Here is a 25,927-nt window from a genome sequence, read left to right as displayed (position 1 = left end):
TATAACATGTAGTTGTGCATCCCACATTTCTTTTTTCAAAAATTCATTTTTCAAAATGGCTGCCGACTTCTCATTGGTTGAGACTTGTCCGGACAACTCCTCCTAAAGTACTACTACGATTTTAACGAAACTTGGTATACATATCAGTATAACATGTAGTTGTGCATCCCAATTTTTCTTTTCGAAAAAAACATTTTTCAAAATGGCCGCCGGCTTCTCATTGGTTGAGGCGTGTCCGGACAATCCTAAAGTACTACTCCGATTTTAACGAAACTTGGTATATGTGATCAGTATAACACGTAGTTTAAAAAATGGGAAATAAATAGTAGCACTCCTGGGTCAGGCAGGGGACTTTGTATTGCTGTTGCAATACTATCCATCCTTGTTATCATCTTATTATAGCTGTATGTGTGTGGTTGGTCTTCATGTGTGTATACATATGTATGTACAGTATGTGTGTGGTTGGTCTTCATGTGTGTATACATATGTACAGTATGTGTCAGCCTGGTTACTGGCTTGGAAAAAAAAACTTGTTTGCAGACCATTTTTATGAAATAAAACCTACTGTTTGATTTTGTAGCCAGTAATTTGCATGCATCCTTACCTTTGTTGCATGTGTGTGAAATAGTACGACACATCAGATGAAAACGATGATGACTATGATGCAGAGAAGAGGAGAGTTTTAAGCCAGCGAATACAACCTCTTCCTGACCTTACCTGCATGAGTAAAGGTTTGTTGTAAGAATCATTAACAACTTATATCTATTTTGTAGTAATCCCCACACACCCAACACATTTAAAAGGCATACACACTGTCGGGAAAGACATCAGCTCGAGTGATTCCTAATTAATTTACAATTTTCTGTAGAAAAACATTATATTTAAGGAAATTTTCCAAAAGTTCGACCATCACTGAAGATTTTTTTTCCTCAATTCTAATAATGAATTCCTATGGAATGTTAGAGGAAATTTCCTTGATTTTTGGAACATTTCTGAAACTGAATGTTGATCTGGTTTCATATTCTGTAATTACATATTAAAATAGGGGGAAATCAAAATTGATGATCTAATCCTATGTTACAACGACTGTTTTTGTTGATGCATTACCATTTAAATGTCTTTCCTGGTAAATCAGACGCTGTTTTATACAGGTGTAACATTTGAATGTCTTTCCTGATAATACAGAAGCTGTATTGCACATGTATATATGCCTTTACCGTTTGAGTATATTTATATAACAACATGTATATATATATATAACACCGTGTGTGTACTAACCATTAGGCATTCGTCCAAATCTACCAGGGGTATATAGGTTCAGGGTTGAGCTTATTAAAACTATAGCCATTTAATAAATCGATGTGGTAATGCACTTTACTTTAGAGCAGAATTAAAGCTTATCCCTCAGTTACCCACACATTCTGACGTATTTGGGGAATTTTATCTATATTCTCAGATTCATCCATGGATTTGTTACTTTTTTCTAGTCAAGTTATTAATATGGACACGACATGTTGTTGATATCTGTACAGGGCTATGTAGACATTAGCCGTGTGGTATTCCCAAATCTGTCACTAATGACCTTAAGTCCTCAGAAAATCTATCGAGGAACATCTGATTACCTTATTATCCATAATTGACTCTTTGTATTTTTGTAAAAATTTTTTCTTCGTTTGGTGATTGGGTAAATGACGTCAAACACCTCTAGATTTATTTGCAGAAACAGTGATTTTCCTGGTCTTATCTATTACAGAAATACCTGCAAGATAGATATCTTATGGTAGATACTAGCTAGTGTGTTGCACTATTTTAACTTTTTTACCATGTATGTCTATGTTCCACTCTGAGTCGGGTACATTAATGGAGAAGGAAGATTAAGTATCCAGCGTGTTGTACGCTCCCTATTATAATTCTAGAACTACAGTATATTTAATTCTGGTAATATGGCTGCCCATCTGAAATACAAATAATCAATACAGTAATTAAACCATTCTTCCTCATCTAGCGCCTTGGTACAATGACTGTGCCACTTATCTAGTTGGCATATAAGGGAAGTCCTAATCAAGGCTTAGTGGTAATCTGAATTTTAGATTGAATTGACTGTTTATTTAATATTGTCTCACCTTTTGGGACGTTTCTGGAATTTCTATTGCTTGTTATACTGGTGTTTCAGGCAGTTTTTTGTGTGACATTTTAACTAGCGTAGACCTATTCCATGATTTGCTTCAGTATTGTCATAGTTATCCTTGCGAAATTGCATGAAATGTCTTCAACACTCTTGCATTTATACTAAAGAAAGATTTTAGTGGTCCAGGAATGTGATTGGAGGAATTTTATAGTGGTTTGCGTCCAGGCATATCATTGGAGGAATTCTATATTGGTAGGCATCCAGGCATATGACTGGGGGAATTCGAAAGAAGTAGGCATCCAGGCATGTGATTGGTGGAATTCTATAGTGGTAGGCATCCATGTATGTGATTGGAGAAATTCTATAGTGGTAGGCGTCCATGTATGTGATTGGAGGAATTCTATAGTGGTAGGCGTCCATGCGTGTGATTGGAGGAATTCTATAGTGGTAGGCGTCCATGCATGTGATTGGAGGAATTCTTTAGCGGTAGGCGTCCAGACATGTGATTGGAGGAATTCTATAGTGGTAGGCGTCCAGACATGTGATTGGAGGAATTCTATAGTGGTAGGCGTCCAGACATGTGATTGGAGGAATTCTATAGTGGTAGGCGTCCATGCATGTGATTGGAGGAATTATGTAGTGGTTGGCGTCCAGGCATGTGATTGGAGGAATTTTGAAGCATGTTACTATTGATACATGTATACATTGGCAGTTACCAAGGAACATGTTCTCTGAATAAAAAGAAGAAATCCCCAAAAGAAATAAATCTTCATTCTTTGCTTTTGTATATGTTTCTGTCTTGTCGTCTTTGGGAATGTCAGAAATCATTGTAAAGGATTTGTTTTTAGAAACTCATCATGCAAAAGGCAGCAGAGGACTTGAAAAACGAGGCCAAAGCCAAGGCAGAGGCTAAGGAGAAGTATATCAATGACCTCGTACCCAAATTTAGCACTGATGGAAAGGATGTAGGTAGGGTGGCATGGTCTTGGTTGCCACGGCAACAGATTTTGTTTTATTTCTTTAGAGTTATATTGGTTGACTGTCCTGTTCATTTTTTTCTTTTTAGTTTTGAATTATTCCACTGATTTCTGTTTTTTCACACGTCTTTATAAATGACACCGATATAATGTGCATGTTTTCATATCTTAATTATATAATATCTATGTGATGGTAAGTATGTATACATATCTATCTAACCTTTCGTTCCTATTCTCATACTCTTTATTTTAATTTCAGTTTTGAAAATATGTATACGCATTTATTTATTTATTTTTTCTTTATTCACATTTTGTATATGATTACTAACAGTGTGGGATCCCTATATATCATTTCAAACAGAGAACATTTAAAAACTATAAATTAAAACCAGTGTGCATGGCATCGCACAATGTTTCCCGAAATAAATTTTTATTCCCTGTAAGATAGTGTGGTAAACTGCACCATGTTTAATGTTACCAACCGGTTTCAAATTTGGCACCAGAAAAGTACCACTCTAGATTTTTCAAATAAAGATACCTGGTGATACAATATTGAAATATTGAAGTTAGTCTGTGCTAATGTAGCCTTCTCTGTCATTTTAAAAATAAGCTGCTGATACAAATAAAGGAATAAAGTTCCATTTGGAATATTGTTCCAAAAATGAAATACATTCATCAAGCTGTAGGTCTCGCATGCGTATTCCCTTACTTATTCTTCTTTTCTTTATGGTTTGATTTCATCATATTTTGTTCTGCATGTGGAAGCACAATTATCATTTCCCAATACTTGATCTCTCATTTCAGTAAACAAGGCCAAAGGAATTGACCCTATAATGATTCGGCCACGTCAGTCTTATCAAAATATAAAATTTCAAAATTTATGAATTACATGATCCTTACTATATGTATAATTATCTTTCTGTTCGATCTGGCATCCCAGATATTCACCACAGCGAGTATCTTCAGAACCTGTTTTGTTTTTACCTGAAATCCAATCCCCAGAAAGAGACCTTTTTCTTATTTTTTAAAAATCAGATATATACACTGTAACCTCTTATTGTAATTCTGCAGATTCCGAATTACTGATTTTCAACATTAGCCTACGACTGGGCAGCAATTTTGCCTTCATAACATATTCAAGGTGTACTAAGAGTTTGCATTGTTTGGAGTATATGATCTACTTACAATTTAGGAAGACGTTATAGTAAATTTTATCTCAATTGTAGCCGCTCTCCAAGCTCTTTGTAAAGATTTTCACAAGAGGCTTGCATCTCTCGAAGAGGATGTTTACGACTGGGAGGCTAAGATTCGCAAACAAGATTTCGAGGTAAAAAAAAATTGTATATAAATATTTAATATTTTATTATACTACTGATGAACTTCTCTTGGAGTACTGAGGTTTAGACCATCGCCAAATTCAACGCATTTCCGCAATTCTGAATTCATGTACCCACATTTTCTGCTGCAGAGATAGTGCACAGAAACCTCATTTTCGGCACCATATTTCAGCGCAATGCTTCCTAAGAGCGCAAATATAAGATTACTGCTAAACTTTACAGCTTACAGTATATATGATTTTATCCGTTTATTGGATTGGAGTTAAGATGTAATCATTTTCTCTATGTTATGCATCGCCCATAGGTGATGTGATGGTCTGCGATTTACACGAACATTATACAGTATTTGATGTGGTGAATTTCAATTAATCATATACATGTATGATATCTTCGCAAACGTGTTGAAAAAACACCAAACTCATGTTAAATCATTCAACCAACCAAAAGCATGTATCATCATAGAATTATACATAGTTCTGTGACGGAATTAAAATTAAAATTTTATTTCGTATTACAATGATAATGCCCGATAGTTATATTGCTTTTTGCTTTCTTGTCACAGATCAATGAGTTGACGCTTAAAGTGAATGACACAAAGGGTAAATTGTAAGTATACGGTTTTATATGTTTACGGGTAACTAGAAGATCATATGATTGTAACATACACCTTAACTTTTACGTTATTAGGCTGTAACGAATGTATAAGCCTACATTTTTATGGCTAACTCATGAGACTCAATGAATGTAAACGTACGTAGTATTGTTGATGCCTCTCTACGTACTTTGAATTGATGTACTTATTCCATTCACAACGTTAAAATGTCCAGCTGAAATGCTTCTTCTTTTACATATATCTAGCTACCGCAATTACGATGTATTCAAGAACAGTTCTCCAATGATTAATTGAATTTGAAGTAACTATTTGGTGATTAAAACACATTTTGATAGTTTCACATTTTTTTCAGCGTTAAGCCTGTATTGCGAAAAGTTAACAAAACAGAAAGCAAGTAAGTAGTAGTATTATTTCATTTTATATTAAACCGCTCTTAAAATTTAAAAAAATGATGAAGTATGTTAAACAACAACTTTGAAATCAATAAAAAAGAGATAAAAATTGTAATGAAAATAATCTTATGACTGGCCTATAAAGGACGATTGTCCTCCAAACCAATTAGAGAATGATACAAATGTAGTAATATATCGTGTTTGTCTCTTCGAGTCGACCATAAACCCTCCAAACCAATTAGAGAATGATACAAATGTAGTAATATATCGTGTTTGTCTCTTCGAGTCGACCATAAACTGTTGATCTGAACAATGTGATTTTCATTTGGATCATAGACTGGACAAAATTCAAAGAAAAGAAGCCAAAAAATCAGATTTCCGTGATAACCTGAAGTCCTCAAGCAAGCATGCAGTAGACGAAGAAGGGGTAAGTTTATAGTACCTCCAGCTTAATTCACTAGATATGTCTGATGGCAGAATTTGTCCAAGTAACGCTTGACTTTTTTTATCGGTAGTCTGTTGGGCGACTTTGTAGAAGTAAAGCTGTAGCTTTTTATGGGTAGTCTATAGACCAGCTTTGTCTGAATAATTCTTTAACTTTATGTTCTTTCTGAACTTTTTGCCTATCCGTAGATAAATTTACAATATTTTGAAGTTCTACAATGATCTCCTACTTTCGGGACTGTATGTGTTCTATTAGGCATGTCACATTCAGATATATTTATTGACAATTTCTTCACATACAACTCCTGCTATATTTGACATAATAAAGAACGTGAATATTGTCTTTTCATATGAATTTATTATTAGTTACTGTATATGTGTTAACAATAGATTTTAAAGAAATATGAAAGATAGAGAAACACGTTTACGTCTGCATTTCCAATTTGAATCAGCTATTGTTTTAGGGTGTTGTGTTAGACTGTGTTACTATAGTACGCTAACGCAATACATTTGACAGTATTCATTTTTGTATATCAAACCCTCTCACTTTTTATTTTCAGGGAGAAGAAGTAAGTATACTGTGTTCATTTTGATTATAAACTATATAATCTATACAATTTTCGTTTGTGTTTTAAGTAAAAATGGCTAAAACAACCTCTCGGAAACATTCCCATTCATAATTTATGCTTTGTTATAACACATATTTATCAATCCAGGTACAACACTACTGGACACTATCATTTATATCCCAAGTCAGGTCCATTTACATGCTATTAGCAGTTAAAATGTTTCACGCGATGAATGCTATAAACGTGTAATCAGAAGCAGAATTAGCTTTGAACCTGTAATATGATGAATACCATCCCACAGTAATACACGTATACTGACATTTTACGAATTGTAAATTTATTTCCAATATCAGTACCATGTCACTAGCATTTATATGTAGCTGGTGTAATACCAGATGTGTGATTGACCTCGAATTATTCCGCACTAGAGACTATTACTAAATGTACAGAAATGTACATTTATATATATATATGATTTATATACGGAATGAAATGCATGGTACACTTATCTATTTAGGGTGAAGCTGAAGTGAGTATTATCTACATTTAATATTACTGCAAACATTAATATTTCCCGATCTGAAAAAATGATACAGCAAGTCAAGAGAACAGTGTAACAGAACATATCCCTCACCCACTTTACCACGATACAAAGCCGAGTTAAAATGTCAGCATTTATTTACATGTAACAGAACTCTAACTTATAAATCAAATCTTGAACCAGTGCGTGGTAAACACATTTTTTTTTAGATACCATCGCTTTGTCATCTTCCAAATGAAACTGAAATATCTAATATATTAAACCGAAATTCGCATGCATGTAGTATTGATGACATGAAACGTATAGTGATAAACACTATCAAAACAACATGTATTGATCTATTTAGGAGGACGTTGAAGTGAGTATTTGACTGATAAGTCTTTTAACATAATCGGAAATGGCATAATATTCTGCATAATGTTTAATACTAAGCTCAGTGATACGTAACATACCAAAGGTATCATTTAATCAGTTTTAGCGAATACAAACGATGTAGGTTTTTGTTACCAATTTCAAACGGAACACCCTCTTTAACATGCAAAGATATGAATTGAAATTTTTACATTTTTACCAGTGAAATATCGAAATTTATTCATTCTATAAAAGTGATACTTTTCATTAGTGACCAATCAAAACATTGCTTACAAACGACAATGGTGAAACTTAAAAGCTGACCCCGTATATTTTGCTATGAAAATGTAATAAGCTTATATCCAACAGTATCTTCAGTAATTCGAAATATATTTCCGAGTGGGCTAATATTTTAATATTTTTCACTCGTGCGCAAATGTCAAAATATTAATCCACTCTTGAAATATATTTCGTATTACTGATGATGATGCTGCTAGATATCCTCTATGTATTCTTGAGATTAAAATCGCCCTATATACAATTACATCACATCATTACTGAAACTCCTATTCATAATTTAAAATTCTCATTTGAGGATAATTTTTAACACAGACACTATTGATAAATAATATACAAATATGACCACACTTTGCATCCTCCATCCACTTAGGCTAAAGAAGAAGTGAGTGCAGAATAAAAAATACTTTAAGTACAAGGTAAGGGAGTATGGTTGAAATATTTGCCCGTTTCCACTTCAAACTTTTGTCCTTGGTAATACCAGCGTTTTTGTGTTACGAACAGTAAGTCCCGCCCCACACAACGTTAGCCGAAATATGACTACATAGTATCATGCAATAATTATTCAGATGAATTAACATTGAACATATATCTATAGAGAATTTTTTTCAAAGGATTAACCGAATGGCCAATATGATAAGCTTTGGTAGTTTAGTATTATTAAGTCGTCTTTTGAGTTGGTTTTTACTTAGTAAAGTTTGGTTACGGGATATATTATAGCAGACCCGTAACATTATTATTTCTTAGTTCTGGTTTGGTTGTAAATTGATTATGTTTTACACAAAATTAATTTATAAGTTTCTGATTTTCCTTTTATTTTGATATTTTTCGGACTTTTTAAGACAGTTCCAAATTGTGGAATCCTTGCTTTTGTAGAAGATGTCCTTGTGTCGTTGCTTCAACCCTTTTGTTGTATCATCTTTTCTCTTGTTTTTGATTTTCTTGTTTTTCACCCATTTTAAGATATTAAGATTCTTACACATGTGTTAATATGGAATTTTCATTTGTCGTCTAACTAACGGCGTTTTACGTGAATTTTCATATTATACGCATTTCTGTGTAGAATTCTGTTGATCACATAACCATTATATAGCAGAAGGAACAGGTTTCTATAATGATTGCGACATACATTTAACGTCACTTCCGGACATTTTACTTGTGTGATATGACGTCATTGATATTTCCGGGTATGACGTCATAAATATATTGTCCTTCGGTATACTGGTTATGTGATGATTTCTCCCTCTTCCTTTGTCAGATGTTTACCCAATCAACCAAAATAACATGTTTTACCTACTGCATCATAATAAAGATTTATTGATTTTCTGCGATGAAATTAAAATATTTGCTAAAATACCTTCAATAGTATATCTTTATACATTTGCGATATATCTCTGATCTCGGAATTTTATCTTTTTAATGGACTCTCTTTAAATCACAAATCTTTTTTGAGACTTAACCCCTTTCCACTCTGTTGTTTAGTTTTTTTACCAATATTTCTCCCATTCTCGTCCCGACCTGTACACCTCTACCGCAGTGACATTTAAATTGGAAAAAAGTTGTCTTATCGTTTTTTCCCTCAGTTTGTTTAATTTAGTTGACGTAATCGACAAATCTAAGTTTGTTTCCGTTTATTTAGTGCATGCAGGATCTAGTTGGTGAGGTTTTCTTAAACGAATTTGATCATCATGTGATCCCCTAGAATACACAGTGATGTTTGCTGCATACAAAGACCATGCTGTTTTACAGTAGATAAACAACAGTTTTCAACCATAAACGTAATTGCGAATGATAGCATGGAGTAATTAGAAAAACGATTATGAGGTCAAGTACAAACCTAATATGTGTGACAAATATTAAGCTGCGCTGTAGAATGTTTAAAACAGTCGTTATAAGACGCATCAAAATATCTGCTTACTATAACATACCATGAATAAGGCACATTGTCAGAAGGTTATAAACAAATCTGTAATTCATGCTGCCAAAACTATTGAACAATCATGCATGTTAATTTCAGTAAGCAACTATCATTCAAATACACTTTTAAAAAATCTTAATTGTATCATAGAAAGATGGAATGTTTTTATTGTTTCAATTTGCAGGAGTAATTGGATTTGTTTTTGTATGTAAAATTGGCCAGTGGAGTATAGTGCGATGTTTCATACACTTTTCCATCCTGTTAAAGTCCTGTAGTTATAAGAAATTGTCACTTAATAGCAATCATTTCTGTGATAATGAAGGCAGGCCTGTAATGGTCTGGCCGTCATCGTTATGTGTATTGAAATAGAAATTACTTGATTGTACGCTTCAATCAGTACCTAACAAACGGAATATTAAGGTTTAAAACTACTGAAGATGTTTATAAAACAATCTACTAACACACAAATCGTACTTCGTTTTGAGACAAATATTTCTTTGGAAGTTCCTTTATGGAAAATTGCTGAAAGCCTAAGGATTTGTATATCAAATAATTTTTAATCTCAATATGGTGTTTTATGGTTGATGAATAGACCGTTGCACATCTGGAATATTTTACCAAATTATTAAAAATCTTTGTGCTATTTGCTGCTAACTTTCGGGAGTTAAACAGGATGGAAACAGTGTTGTAGTGGTTGTGAAGCTGTTGTATGCTGATTTTGGGATTTCTTTTCAGAACGAATAGTTATTGAGACTGACTCTGCTGAGCTCTACCTTAAGGTATGTCAGCCCGTGATCTACTATTTAAATAAACCATGGATAATCACATATTACTGAACACCTACTAATTTTGGCGCCCTCTAATTTTAGCACATAATCAGATTATAATAGGTTACGATTACAGTATTCGTTGGAATTGAATAGATTCGATGGGCGTGTTCAAAACTTGCTTTCCAGTTTTCACTTTCGTTATCAGTCCCCTAGGCCTGCTGTTGGGGTCTATCCTGTCTTGTACATATGCACATACCTAATGCCAAAGATTGTCAGCACATTAGCGGCTCCTTTATTTGATTTTTATCAAACTTCACACCACTATAGAGGACCATACTATCTATTATATGTTCGAGTTTTAGGATCAATGTTACTATATTTGCGTTGGGCCGGTAGAGAGTACGTGTATTGCTTTTGCGAGTACTGGCATTGGAATAATTTTTTTTTTTAAATATTTGAGGTATGGAAAAGTAAAATTGTTTTTTCCTTGGTAATAAATTCTGGTCCATATCTTTCATTCGGAAATCTTAGTAGATCAACAAATTGTCCAGACCTTTGCGAAATATACATCCTGCTCTATTTAGTGGACACTAAGGAGAAACCCGCCAGTCTATTTTTGTTTGAGTTTGCTTAGATTATTTAGTTGCATATGTTGATTTTGCATAGGCCAGACGTCTTGATTCATGATCCTTTGTGATCGGTCTTCGTCAATCAGAAAATAGGACGTAGTTATGGAATATTTGTTGATAATGACAGAACGCTGTGATTTCTTTTAGAGCGGTATACAGATATTCTGTTATTTTGCATAATTGCATGAATTGTTTTTTTTCTGTATACCTGCTAGCTTTCCCATGACCATTCATTCTCTTAGAAATTATAACGCTACATTGATTTTCGGGACATTTCTTGGTTGTAGTATAATAGACGTATACAATCATGATTGTTTTCCTTCAGGTTTGACCGTATTTATTAAACTCAGCCAGAGGAAATTGTTGGGCTTAGTCACTCCCTTTATAAGACGTGTCCAATTTATGTTTATTACAGGATGAAAAGCACGAGAATATGAAGAAATCTGACGATGACGAAAAGGAAGAAAATCCTGATGCTGCTGTCGCTGAGGTCGAAAGTTGAATCATTCGCCTCTGACCTATCCCATCCACCTTACAACTTCCGGTGTGATTTCATGGAAGAGTTTGTTTCATATGGGGTTTAAAGATTTTTTAGAACATTGCTAATATTCTCAGAAAATATGTTAATGCATGTAATCAATTATTTTGAGACAATTTGCCCCCAAAATACTTCTGAATCGTTTGTGTTGAAAACCCCCGGAATTTCTGAGTCGCTATCAGAACATGGCGTTCAGAGCAGACATTTTTTGTAGTGTTTTGTAGGGGTAGTTCTGTGGTTGTGTAAAAGAAATAAAGATATTGCTTTGGACTTAATGACCAGAATCGATATTGCCATCCGTGATGACACTGTATTGTGCTTGTGTACATAGGTAACTATCGATATATCAGCAGCATATGTGTATGTACAATTTTCTATATCAGTCTTGTTACAAACGTAAGCAATATAAACCCGCTAGTCACTAATGTTACACTGGTTCCTTGGTTACGGTTGTCATTGGAAACAAGGGGGATAACTTTATCACATCCATCATATGCTCAGGTATATGGCCCTAGATTCCTGTTGTGCATGTGTGTTGTACAGTTATATAATAGTGGTGTGCCTTTCGACTTTCTGTATGTGTTGACTGGACAATGACACTTGCGATGGGTGTTACAAAGTGCAATGATGTTTGCAACGTTTATAAATAGTTATATTCAATGTACAGCGGTATCCTCCTCAGATCCTTGACAGCAATCTCAGCAGTTGACCAATCAAAACTCCTATAAACATTAGATGCAGCATGACATAAGTAACCATGGAAACCATTGTATGATTATTACGTATAGTATATTTATCCATTATGGGGTACTTGATATGTAACATAGTATCATACGATATTCTCACTAGTCAAACCCCGTATACAACCAGTATATCACTGATGTGTTGGTCAGTTGTGCTACTTAAAGAACCGGGGGCTAGCAACAGCCCCTTTTAGTATTTCCGCTCACCATATAGTTTATAAGATTATCATATTGGGGAGTACATGTATATACCCGAGTGTGGACATGCTGGTTAGTGTGAATCGTTGAGATTTGATCGAGAGCGTACCATAATCGGTCAAATGTCAACTTTCCTTTTGAGTATATTTTTGAATTAACTTTGGTATTTATTATACTGGTTAAATATAATATTATTATTTGTATCCCTGTTATATGTATAGATATTAAACAGATCGTATATTGGAGCAAGTCTGAAGTATCATATGTGTCCGTCTTGGAGCCATTTAGTTTATTTCAAATCTAATGGAAAGTTACTCTACAAAAAGTGTAAAACTTTTGACTGCCACTTGTTTATCCGTTTGACCATTTGAATTGTTGCCCTACACAGCAGTGTTGCCGTCAGATTGTAAGAACGAGTGTAGAAATTTGTATTAGGTGTGCTCATCAGAGTTCACGTTCGATCTTTTTTATATATAAAATGGACAAGGGGAGATAACTTGGTATAATATGTACAGTTGTATAAATATCACCTGAGTTTTCCCATTGTAAGTCTATCCTGATAAAGCCGACACACATGGTAGCAAGTTTCTGCTTGTAGTAGTACTATAAGTCGTACCACAGACAGTCATAAGTAATAAAACTCATTCCTTGCCAGCGCTTGTTTTTCTTGTTTTTTATGAATTGGCTATAACTTTCTTACAACGGGTTCATACGTGGACGGGTGCTCAAAGTGTATACATCCGGGCTTCAGGGCACCAGTAGACAAGGACATCACAATGTAGACGGGTAATTATGGTTACAACAAATGTCAAGGCCATACAGATGTACGGTTAGGGGGACACAACAAATGTCATATGAGGACGGGTGATTAAGATGACAACACATGTCAAGGTCATACGGATGGTTGTTTAGGGCGACGCAACCAAGGTCATAAATAGTATGAGGACGAGTGATTAGGGTGACAACAAATGTCAAGGTCATACGGATAGTTATTTAGGGGACACGACCAAGGTCATACAATAGTATGAGGACGGGTGATTAAGGTGACAACAAATGGCAAGGTCATACGGATGGTTGTGTCGGGGAACGCCAACAGCTAGGGTCATATTACGACTAGTGTTTAGGGTGACAAGCAAAGTCATATTAGCACAGGTGACAAGGGGAACTAACAGGGTCATATGAGGACAGTTGTCTAGGGGACACCAGCAGACATGGTCATATGAGGACGGGTGTCTAGGGGACACCAGCAGACATGGTCATATGAGGACGCGTGTCTAGGGAACACAAGCAGACAGGGTCATATGAGGACGGGTGTCTAGGGGACACCAGCAGACAGGGTCATATGAGGACGGGTGCTCTTGGGAATACCAAAAACTTAAGCCGAGGAGGGATGCTTAAGGAGACACCAACGGTCAATGCCATATGTGATCAGGTGTGTAGGAGGACACTATCAAAGGTAACGGAGATCTTAGGAGTCGTAGTATTCATAACAGATCAATGTTGGTCTCTTCAGTGACCTTTGGAACAGGAGACTAGACAACGCTAGATGAGAAACTAAACAGATTATAACTATAGAAAACCTAGTGTTAAACAGAAATAAAATCAAAAGCCGAATCCATGCGATATCGGGTTTTCCAGGTTGGACCCGGTGTAGGTCGAACAGAACTACCATATACATTGAACACAAAGCACATCGCACATGGGAATACCTCCTAATGGGAAATGAATTATCAAAGATAACAGTTTATAACATTTTGGCTATTTCCAAGCCTGTAAAGAATTTCAGAAAGTAACATATTTCTCAATTCAAAATTATAGATGTTATTGATCAAGCTAATGAAAACTCTGCTCAATGGCAGGGGTATATCTGTATAACGTGAAAGACGTATAAGACAAGGGAGATAGCGGGGCAAAACCTTTCTGGATATCATTCATATTTGACCGGAAACATCCCTCGGTAATGGGGTTAACCCCGATGGTCCTACGGGGGTGAGACCAATGAAAAATATCACAAAGTCTTTAAATATTTCCTTTGCCGTAGGAATGTTAGAATTCCAAGTGGTTCTGTAATCCCAGGTGAATGAGAGGAGAGGCGAGGCGAGGCGAGGCTCATCAGGGAACATATTGCAAATTTTTCAAAAAACGTTTTTTGGGAATGTCCGAATTATCTTGTACAACACTGTGGGGTTAGTATGAAAGGCATGTCTGATCCCCTGTGGCGTGATGGGCGTTTCTTTTGTTGTCCTTGTTGTGGTGTCTCCTAAGTTCATGTTGTCTTTGTTTTGGTTTTTCATCAGTCCCTGTTGTTGTCTTTCCTTTTGTTTTGGTGTCTCCTCAGTTCCTGTTGTTGTCTTTTGTTTTGGTGTCTGCTCAGTTTCTATTGTTGTCTTTCCTTTAGTTTTGGTGTCTGCTCAGTTTCTATTGTTGTCTTTCCTTTAGTTTTGGTGTCTGCTTAGTTCATGTTGTTGTCTTTCCTTAAGTTTTGTTGTCTCCTCAGTTCCTGTTGTTGTCTTCTTCTTTGATTTGGTGTCTCCTAAGTTCCTGTTGTTGACTTTCCCTGTTCCTTTTCGTTTTGATTTGGTATATTGTGTCAATTTCGACACTCCTCTTTATATTTCTTATTTGTTCGAAAACAATGCATTGTCATTCGTCAAGTAAAACAATGAATTCTTTTCCAAAAGAAATTTTGTAAAACGACATAAAGTATTGCTAGGTATATTTAGAGAGCTGTCGAGCCTCCTTATGACGGATACTGTTTTCTGTTTATTTTCCTACATGGTAAGGTTGGGTGACTCTACGCCAAATATTATACTAGTGGGAATAAACAGGAATGCGATTGTCTCATTTAGCTTTTAAATTTTTGATGAATCCAATGTCTCTTTTGGAAATAAAAGGATATTTTAGGTTAGGAGTCGACACAGGTAAATAGGATACGAACAACTTAAAGGTAAATCGAGATGATTGATGATATAGATATCCGTACTTTCGTAAGGTCACCAAGCGCGTGTCTAGGTACACAATTAAGTCTGTATGTTAGAAATCAATTATATTTATATATATATATCTACTGGATTTGCCTGACTTTGTTAACGTCAGGATGCCTTTGGCACCTACCGTTATAGTCGTGGTGGGTAAATTTTGTTAGTCACACTTTTGTTTCCGGCTAACAACTTCTGTTTTCTGTAATACAAATGATATACATCCGCAGCCTAATATAGTTCCTATTTTAACAGCAATTCTTAACACGATTTAACTGATTGTTCCCGTGTTTACTGCAATTATTTAAAATGAAATATGAATGTTTGGTGTTCTAGACTATTTTAGATTATACATATAAACATTTCCCTCATCAGTATAATATTCCAATTTTTGTTGGCGTAGGATTACGTAGTTCTGACTAAATCCTGACTTGAAAACGAAAGTTAAAAAATCAGTTTGATCGTTGTGGAAATTTACATGCGTCCACAGAGAAACTATCCACATGCCTTAGACTCGTATGTTCATGCTGAGTTCATATGTAGGAACATTTCAGCATATAAGCCTAAAAACGTGTTCACGTTGTCAAATTCATTCATTATTCTTTATTCCTCAAAAATATGAGAGTGCATATTACAAGTAATAATAATGAAAATTAGAAATTATCAGAAAATCTTACGATGTACAAACATATCATTAATATGAATTCAATTGTTCATCAAATCATTTCCCTTTGCTGGTGGGTTTATTCACCCTTGACATATAGACTACATTATATATCGGCAGCGTTGAAATAGAGCTGCGCCGCTTTCCATAGGAAATAAACACTGTCTAGTGCGAATTCGCAGCATACAGCTTTGCTTTCAAATTCATAATTGTCTATTTCTCCTTTAAATAGGGCAATTAAAAAACGTTCTTCTTCCATCTGCGATAGTATCAGATACGGTTGGACACCATAATAGTTTATTACTTTGTCCATGAAAGTGTCCCTAATAAAAAATGTCACATTACAGTCAGTGACGAAATGCCTAATGACGTCATGGAACGGTTTTCCGCACTTCCCACAATTTTTACTATTTTGTTCTGTAGGTGGGCATGTTATCATTTTACAGATGTATAATATTTCTTTCTTGTTCGTATTTTCCAACTTTAACAATTTGTATGGTTCACTATATCTCTTATGTACATTTTTAAAACGATTAAAATCAGAGTCATTGCTCATTCTTTCTTCCAGTTGTTTGTCTTCATGTTTATCTATCGCGGCTTTGACGATATATTTCCACTTTACTTTACTTTACTTTAAACATATTTTATTTCAATTAAGGAAAAGGGATTAGGCACAAGTTATTGCAACTTACTAAGGCCTTCTCCCATTACACATATAAACACATGTATATTACATATAGAAATAGGCATAAAGTTTGAATGACTATGAAAATTTAATACAAACACAATAGTTCACAAGAACTTTATAAATATTTTAAAATCTGTTGCTGGATTTTATGAATAAATGCACAAGTCTAAAAATACGACAATTTAGATCTACGGAAAATTGAGTATTACCATACAATAGAAGTTTTAAACTAGGTTCTGTTCCAAAGGCATTTATATGTTGTAGCATAATACGTCTTTCCTGAGCATAAAGGCGACATTCAAATAAAAAGTGAAAGGCATTCTCACATGGATATCCACATGAGCAAGCTGGATCATCAACAAGATTTACACGATACAAATCGTACTTAAGTGGACTACACTGGTGTCTTAGTCTGGTGTGCATAATATTGAATTTTCTTTCACCCAAACCGAAATAGATAGGTGGGGATGGTTGCACGTTTAAAGCCAAAGAATTTACAAATAAAGGTAAAGAAGGTAATGATCGTCCGGATAAATCTAATGAATTCCAACTACGAATAGTAGATGGTATAAAAGAACTATTTGTAAGAGAAAGCCGAAATGGAGGAACTCTGTAATTATTATTATTTCTAAGAGGATATCGGTTATTTTCTGCTACTGTAGATGGTAGGAGATCATTCAAATAAATTGGTGTTAAGTTATTTTGCATTTTATATAAAAGTTGGAGTTTTCTTCGATTTCTACGATTTGATAGGGTATCTAAACCTGATTCAAAATATAAATATTCGATATTTGCATAAGACGGAAGGCCTGTTATGATACGAATGGCCTCCCTTTGGGCTTTCTCCAACAATTCTGATTCGGCTTTGGTGCAACCATCCCATACCTCACATGCATATTCTAAAACTGGTAAGATGAATGATTTGTAAATTCTTAAAAGACATTCACGGCTTAGTAAAAACTTCAATTTTCTTAAAACGTTAATTTTCTTCATAACAGAACTGTATATTGCGTTAATGTGATCTCCCCATTTGGCATTCGAATTAAAATATACTCCGAGATGTTTATGGTTGTCAGTAAAAATCAAATTTTTCCCATCAAAGTTCAATTCTAGGTCTTCGTCTAAGTCATTAGAATTAGAAATAAATATTACATCAGTTTTGTCTGGATTAAATGTAACTAGCCAAGTTTTAGACCAAAGATTTAAAGAATTTAGATCCCTATTTAAAACAGTTTCAATTTCAAGACAGGATGACGAAGACATTAGCATAGAGGTATCATCTGCAAAAAGACGAGCAGCTGACTCAAGAACATCGGCAATATCATTTATATATATTAAAAACAAAAGTGGACCTAGGATTGAACCTTGGGGAACCCCTGCTAAATTTAAACCCAATTGAGAATATGAATTGTTTAAAAAGACTTTTTGTCGTCTGTGACATAGATAATTTTGTAACCAAGAATGTAACTCTCCACAAATTCCGTATGATTGAAGTTTGACCAGAAGACCCTTATGCCACACCCTATCAAACGCCTTTGAAATATCACAGAATACCATACATACATGTTTCTTTTCTTCAAGTGAGATACAGATATTGTGATAAATTTCAAGAAGTTGATACACAGTAGAATGACCACGCATAAAACCCGATTGATATTTATAAAACAAAGAGTTTTCCATGAAGTAGTTATATATATGTTTAAAAATTACACGTTCAAATACTTTACCAACGGTAGATAAAAGAGAAATTGGCCTATAATTAGAAGGAGAATGTCGATCACCCTTTTTAAATAGTGGCATAACTTTGGCAATTTTCCAACTAGATGGAAAATTACTGGTCGATAAAGACATATTAAAAATAATTTCAAGAGGAATACATACAGTATGTGAAGTATTTCGTAACATATGATGGCTAATTCCATCTTCACCAGAGGCCTTTCCGAGTTTCAATATTTGTAAGATATCTTTAATTTCGTTAATGTTCACTCTTATAGAGCTAAAAGTTTTGTCAGTTCTTTGTTCTACCAAAGGAATAGCAGTGTTAGTATCGTCAACTGTTGTAATATTACAAAAGTAATTGTTTAATAGATTAGCCTTATCTTCATCATTGGTGACAATAGAATTGTTAAGAGAATCTACCAGAGTAGGTATAGATTGTGAAGATCCGGTTGATTTTAGTAATCGTTTAATAAGTCTCCAATAAGATTTTGGATCAGTGGTTGAAAATGCATCAATAATGCCGTTTACGTTTTCATAAAAAAATAATCGTGCATATTTTTTCATGTTGTTTACCTTATTACGTTGTTGCTTAAATTTATTAACGTCCGAAAGAAGCTTGGTTGACCTAGCAATTTTGTGTAATCTATCACGAGTTCTCAAATTAGTTCTTAATTCTGAGGTCATCCAAGGTTTATCATTAGGCCTAAAAGTGACTAATTTAGATGGAATACACAAATTTGCAAAATTTAAAAATATATCATATTTCCACTCGCGTCGTCTTGGAAAGTTGCCGTCTTTAGCATACTGGGATATGTATGATGTTAAATCGTACTTTTGGAGAATGTCGACTATATCAGGCACGAATCCACCTTGTCTTTTCGATGTTCCATTGCGTTCTAAGAATTTAAAAAGTCTGCGGATGAAGATATCTTTCGTTATACTGTTTGGTGGACTGCTAATCAGACAGTGTAGAAAATTCAGTTTCCTCTTTTCAATTTCGCTATTGATTCTGTTAATGCCTAAAATCGTTTCACACATATCTGACCTTGAAGATTTCCTCACATTAAGAATAACCTTCGCCACATAGTGCTGGAAAACGTCTAGCGATTGTTTGTCCTTTGCTGTCATATTGTTCCACATTTCTGACCCGTATAACACAGCTGGTAGTATAACCTTCTTATAAATGTTAACAGAAGTTAATGGCTTAGTGTGTGCACAGTCTGATCCCATACGAGTAATAGCATGTAACATATTCCTTCCTTTTCTACATGCTTTTTCCACCGCATTGAAGCACTTCAGATTAGACGAGACGTCAATTCCCAGATGGACTTCTGATTTCACAGTTTTGAGGATGTCATCGTCTAATGACCATAGGACATTAGTGACGCAATTTTTAAACAGGATAATAGAACACTTCGATGAGTTAAAAGTAAAATTCCACGTTTTGGCATATTCTTCCGCGATGTTTAGCAGAGTCTGAAGAGCTATCGGGCTTGTACAAATGAGGGCGATATCATCTGCAAGACATGGATTAGCACATTTAACTGAAAGAACTCTCGCGCCGGCTTCTGATGTTTCTAATTGGTTGAGAAGGTCATTTATATGAAGAAGGTATAAGAAAGTTGATATTACCCCACCTTGCCTTACTGATCTATTCACATTGAACCACCGCGATTGGACATTATTATGGGCGACAGTGCTGACAATTCCTTGGTATGAGCTACAAAGCATTCTGAACAAGTTTCCGGTTACACCAAGTTCATAAAGCTTTTGAAATATGCCTTTATGTTGCACGGTATCGAATGCTTTGTATGTATCTAGGAATGCAACATAGACATTACTGTTTTGTTCCAAGTTTTCGTTTATACATTCGTGAAGATTAAACGATGCCATCGTGCAGCTCTTTCCTTTCTGGAATCCGAGTTGTTGTTTGTTAGGGAATTGGATATTTTCTGTTTCCATCCAGCGAATGATACGATTACGAATAACACTCTCCATTAATTTGTAGAGGACCGGTAATAGCGAAATGGGGCGGTAATTATTCGGGTCATTTTTCTTTTTATGTCCACCTTTATATATAGGAATAATAACTCCCATTTTCCACGTTTTTGGTATTTTCCCAGAAATCCGAATACAGTTAAATAGTTCTCTTATCTTATCTATCAGCAGTTTCCCTCCATATCGGATATGTTCATTACTTATATTGTCAATACCTGGGGATTTATTTAGTTTCAACTGTCGTATACACACATTGATCTCATCAAACGAAAATGGTGAGTCTAATTCATCTACGTATCTGTATGGAGGGCTAAAGTCCGTTTCTTCTTTTGAGTTATCTGAGTAAAGGTTTTCAAAAAAGTCTGCAAAAATGCCTACAATTCCCATCGGATCTCTACTTTCAACACCTCCAAGAGTCAATGACGTACATGTGTCTGGAGTTGGGTTCTTTCGTTTTCGTATTGTCCGCCAGAACACTCTTATATCTAAATCAGCAGTCTGATCAAGTTCATTGTTAACACTGTCCATATACGATTTATATGCCTTTTGGTGCATACTCCGGAATGAATTTTTAGCCTCCTTGTAGTCTTTATAAGTTTTGTATTGCATCCCTCGCGGTCTATTTTCGTTAATCCACAACTGTCTTTTATAAAGAGCTGTATTATGCGCATTTTCAATATCCGACGTCCAATACGGCTTTATATGTGGCATGAATTACTAAAAAACTATCCACATGCCTTAGACTCGTATGTTCATGCTGAGTTCATATGTAGGAACATTTCAGCATATAAGCCTAAAAACGTGTTCACGTTGTCAAATGGTTTACAATTCTATAAATAGCTTTGCACACGTCAGCTGTCAAGTGACTGTTCACATGATCATCACTTTCGGCCAAAATGGCTGTTATGTCTAATGTAATTTTAACTAAACCAGCGACCGTTTGCAGTTTCATATTTATTTGTATGTCACTAGAATACGCAAGAAATATCAACAGGAATTGAAGGCAAGTTGTAACAAACTACATTGCCGTTTTTCATGATGATTTTATTTAATAAGATTATTATTTGTTTATTTCAAAAGAATCTAACGATTATGATCCGTGACTAATATACTGACGTCTTGTTTGTCAAATCTGTAGGCCTATATATGTCTCGTCGGACAGCGTGACCGACAGCGCGACCACAGTTTTCTATCGGAGGTAAAATATTTCATTTTCTGTGTTACTAGGGGTCATAAAATAGATGTTTGTTAGGCCTAATTAACATCTTATAATATAATTAAAAAACTCAGGCTGTGTACATCTTAGATTTTATCTCTAGTTGTACATGTTAATAGACCGATTTGTCCTTCAGTTAATTATTTTCAAAGTTTACAAGCAGCTTTACTGATTCAGAAGTATATCAATAATCTTCCACAAACATTAAAGAAATGGGTCAGGAAAAGAAATATATTCAGCTATTGGAAAGTTTTCAGCAGATAAATATGTTAAACATGTTTTCTTAAATATATATAGAATAGGAATAACCAGAATAAGACATTTCATCTGATACAAAGGTAGCTGTCCGACTATAAAATCCAATTTTAAATTTCTTATTTATATTTTATGCCCTCAAACCCTGACGTTTCTCGCGGCCTTTGGCCCTTTGATTTTCTTTTCGGTAGGAATGAAAGAATTTGTATATACAGTGTTTCTGTCATTAAAGGTGTCTGGAGACGAGGCTCAACAGGGAACATATTGCAATTTTTTGAAAAATCTTTTTGTGGGAATGAGAAAAAATTCGTCCAAATTATTGTGGGGAAAATAAATCAATTTTGTATGAAAAGCATGTCTGATTTGTTAGATTTGGTGTCTCCTCAGTTCCTGTTGTTGTCTTTCCTTTAGTTTTGGTGTCTCCTCAGTCCCTGTTGTTGTCTTTCCTTTAGTTTTGGTGTCTCCTCAGTCCCTGTTGTTGTCTTTCCTTTAGTTTTGGTGTCTCCTCAGTCCCTGTTGTTGTCTTTCCTTTAGTTTTGGTGTCTCCTCAGTCCCTGTTGTTGTCTTTCCTTTAGTTTCGGTGTCTCCTCAATTCCTGTTGTTGTCTTTCCTTTAGTTTCGGTGTCTCCACAGTCGCTGTTGGTGTCTTTCCTTTAGTTTTGGTGTCTCCTCCGTCTCTGTTGTTGTCTTTCCTTTAGTTTTGGTGTCTCCTCAATTCCTGTTGTTGCCTTTCCTTTTGTTTTGGTGTCTCCTCAATTCCTGTTGCTGTCTTTCCTTTTGTTTTGGTGTCTTCTGAGTTCCTGTTGTTGTCTTTTCTTTTTGTGTCTCCTCAGTTCCTTATGTTGTTTTTCCTTTAGTTTTGGCGTCTCCTCATTTGCTGTTGTTGTCTTTCCTTTAGTTTTGGTGTCTCCTTAGAGAGCAGTCGAGCCACCTGATGACGGGTACCGTTTGCTGTTTATTTTCCTACATGGTACGGTTGGATGACTTTAGCCAAATATGATACTAGTTGGAATAATCCGGAATGCGATTGTCTCATTTAACTAATATTTTTTTAATGAATCCAACGTCTCTTTTGGAAATAAAATGATATTTTAGGTTAGAAGTCGACACGGGTGAATAGGTGATGAATGATGATGTAGATATTCGTACTTTGATAAGGTCACCAAGTGCGTGTCTAGGCTCGTACTAAAGGCTGTATGTTAGAAATCAATTATATATACAGTATATAAATATGTATATAACTGGATTTGCATATTTTTGTTCAGGCAGGCGTCGTAATACATAGGTCTTATACAGACCATTCTTATAATTTGTTGGATATAGCAGGTATTTGATAAAAAGGGATGTCGGCATAGCCAGGCTGGGATAGACAGGTTTCAGTGTATTTTAAACACCGATCAATAAGATATGACTTACTATATCGATAAGAAATGTGTACACAAGTATTTCTAGATAAGCGTTGTATCCGCCCAATACATGTTTAAATATCATTGGCAATTTATTATAACTGTGCACTTGTTATTTTGCATTAAAAGCCAGCTATACGTCTGGACATTTTGAACATATATTTATATATTCAATTAAGCTAACAACATATATTCTTTGAATAAATCTTCCATTAAAATACGACAGGCTCAGTTCTCTGGGATAACAATATAGTTGTCGGTTGACGAGGTATCTATGTCAAGCCTATTTTGTATGCATGCAGTGGAATGTGACATTTTCTTTCAAAATTTGTCAGTTTAAGCTTATAACATGTCGTTTCACCCGGGTACCGCTAAATGTAGAGTGATAACACAACAAGCAACGATAGCTCATCCTCACCTTTAAAACGTCCCTCACACCAACATTACAATAAATAAGGTCCATATATAATATACGTGCATGTTTGTCTAAGTTAAAGTTTTAAATCATTGCTTTAATGACCAGGTGTCAGCAGGTTGATCAAGTTTATAACTGATGTAATATCTCCAAAAGATCGATGATGACTTCTTCTGATCTGGAAGGTAGCAGAGAGGTTGACATTTCTCTTTTCAACATTAGTGTTAATATCTTTCGATCTGTCCCCTTTGAGATGATGTGAACAAATGCGTTAAGACCAAGGACACTACAGTTTGTAATGAAAGATGAGTTGGTGTTTTGTGCACTTGGGGAAAATGTAACTCATACAGTCGTTATTAAAATGTTAACATGTGCAATATGTACGTTCGACTGTACGTGATTATATAAATAAAGCCGTGGTTAAGGTTATGTGCTATTTTAGTGTATAAGATAGAACGTTCTCGATTGTTTGGGAATCTCGTAGAACAAAAAAAAAACATACGTCCGTCCAATACCAAAACAGAAATGTATTATACAATATTAATTGTGTAATCAAAATGCCATTGAGAAAGATGTCAAAGCAAAGTCTACAAAGGTTTGAGAGAAATTGGTTGAATAAAATTGCCACTTGAGAAGACATTATTACGATGACTAGTTTTGAAGGGGCCTGTTCTGTGGGAGAAGATCGCCGTAGAAATAGTCGAATCATATTGTTGGTCAGACCTGCATCAAGTTTGATTTAGTATTTTGTATATTTCTATTTTGTTATTATTAACCTTGTTATTATAAAAGGGTTAACAAAGTCGTTTTGAATTGAATGGAATTACTGTATAATGCACATAATTTTCAATGTGTGGATCTAGGTCTATCGAATCATCTGTAATCATCTTGGACTTGGGTCGGGAATAGGTTATACTGACAGATTTTATGAAAAATATATAAGATTCATTGAATTGTGCGTCTTTTGCACCTCCCCATCCATATTTTGGCATATCTTTTGATCTATTTCGAGTTTCGGTAACCTTCTACCATCAACACTTCATGCCCTTAGCATCACTGACGAGCAGTGTAAAGGACGAAACAGCTGTATAGTCTAACCACTTCTGACGCTGAACAACCTTGTTGTGTTTAATTTGAATACGAGTTATCTCTCTTTGTATAGTCCAAGGAATATGCATGATTAAAAAAATGTGCGTATAGAGGTGTTAGTGTGTATTATATAAGCTAGCTAACATTGGAGGGTATATTGTGTATTATGAACGTAATATAACAAACATCATAAATGGAAATACTATGAATATTAGAATAACTGCCATGATAACCAAGTAAATATGATCCTTACTTCCTTCACGTGGTTATTTAATAACAGTCGTCGTGGCCGAGTGGTTAAGGCGATAGACTAGAAATCTATTGGGGTCTCCCCGCGCAGGTTCGAATCCTGCCGACGACGTTTGTTTTTATTTTTTTTCTAACATTCTTTTTTATTTATTATTAATTTACCTGTATTTTAGAGTATCACATCCAAGTTTATAAGTATTCCAATGGGTAAATGTTGTTATTTCTAATGGAAGTAGATATAGTAAAAATTGAATTTTAAGCAAATCGCGAACAATAACTCCTATCATAACTAATCTTTAATTGCCATCACCGTCTAATAGATTCGATATATTATTTCATTTACCTTAGAAGTGCAATTCTACAACATCATAATATTGATTAGTAGGCAACACAACGCAAAAGTACATTTATAAGTACATTGAAAACCATCGGTATCTGGCGCAAGAAAAAACTAGTAGAGACATATACGCCTTGTTTCGAGATTAGTAAATCATGATCAAAACTAAAAACTAGCTGTTACCTTTATATTTAGTACATAACAGCCAGTTTTTAATGTTTTAGCACGATTTCTTTATCTCTATTTTATATATACAAGGTAAAGTGTATTTTTTTCTATATTCACACGTATTATGAAACATGACTTGGGACTTTTTGTATTTTTTTTTCTAAAATAGTGATACCCTCAACCCATTTCACTTTGGTTCCAAAACTCCCCCAAACAATATTCCGTTTAAACCCAACAAACTTGGGCTCACAATTTGTAAAACCGTAAAAAACAGACAAAAAAAACCAATCCATTTTTTTA

At 34.8% G+C, this 25,927-nt stretch overlaps 1 protein-coding gene and 1 non-coding gene across 21 annotated transcripts in view; both read left to right on the top strand.

Annotated features, from left to right (window-relative positions):
• Window positions 1–13,100, top strand: part of LOC117335598 (trichohyalin-like) — a 99,353-nt gene extending 86,253 nt beyond the window's left edge. For 12 of the 20 annotated variants that reach the window (XM_033895704.1, XM_033895719.1, XM_033895722.1 and 9 more), the window contains 11 exons: window positions 2,977–3,097; window positions 4,332–4,432; window positions 5,005–5,048; window positions 5,408–5,449; window positions 5,784–5,874; window positions 6,452–6,460; window positions 6,978–6,989; window positions 7,348–7,359; window positions 8,023–8,068; window positions 10,303–10,346; window positions 11,382–13,100. In XM_033895704.1, the coding sequence (XP_033751595.1) occupies window positions 2,977–3,097; window positions 4,332–4,432; window positions 5,005–5,048; window positions 5,408–5,449; window positions 5,784–5,874; window positions 6,452–6,460; window positions 6,978–6,989; window positions 7,348–7,359; window positions 8,023–8,049 (459 nt within the window). In that variant the 3' untranslated portion in view covers window positions 8,050–8,068; window positions 10,303–10,346; window positions 11,382–13,100. Of the gene's footprint in view, window positions 1–628; window positions 732–2,976; window positions 3,098–4,331; window positions 4,433–5,004; window positions 5,049–5,407; window positions 5,450–5,783; window positions 5,875–6,451; window positions 6,461–6,977; window positions 6,990–7,347; window positions 7,360–8,022; window positions 8,069–10,302; window positions 10,347–11,381 lie in introns of all 20 variants that reach the window. The other 8 variants (XM_033895714.1, XM_033895706.1, XM_033895705.1 and 5 more) reach the window with 8 other exon arrangements.
• Window positions 13,101–25,152: 12,052 nt separating this feature from the next.
• Trnas-aga lies at window positions 25,153–25,234 on the top strand. Its single transcript has one exon. It is a non-coding gene; the product is annotated as a tRNA-Ser (tRNA).
• The last annotated feature ends 693 nt before the right edge of the window (window positions 25,235–25,927 follow it).

Source organism: Pecten maximus, chromosome 10 (genome assembly GCF_902652985.1).
Source record: "Pecten maximus chromosome 10, xPecMax1.1, whole genome shotgun sequence".
Classification (NCBI taxonomy): Eukaryota; Metazoa; Mollusca; class Bivalvia; order Pectinida; family Pectinidae; genus Pecten; species Pecten maximus.
Note: the sequence above shows the minus strand (reverse complement) of the source record. Positions and strands in the feature narration are given on the sequence as shown.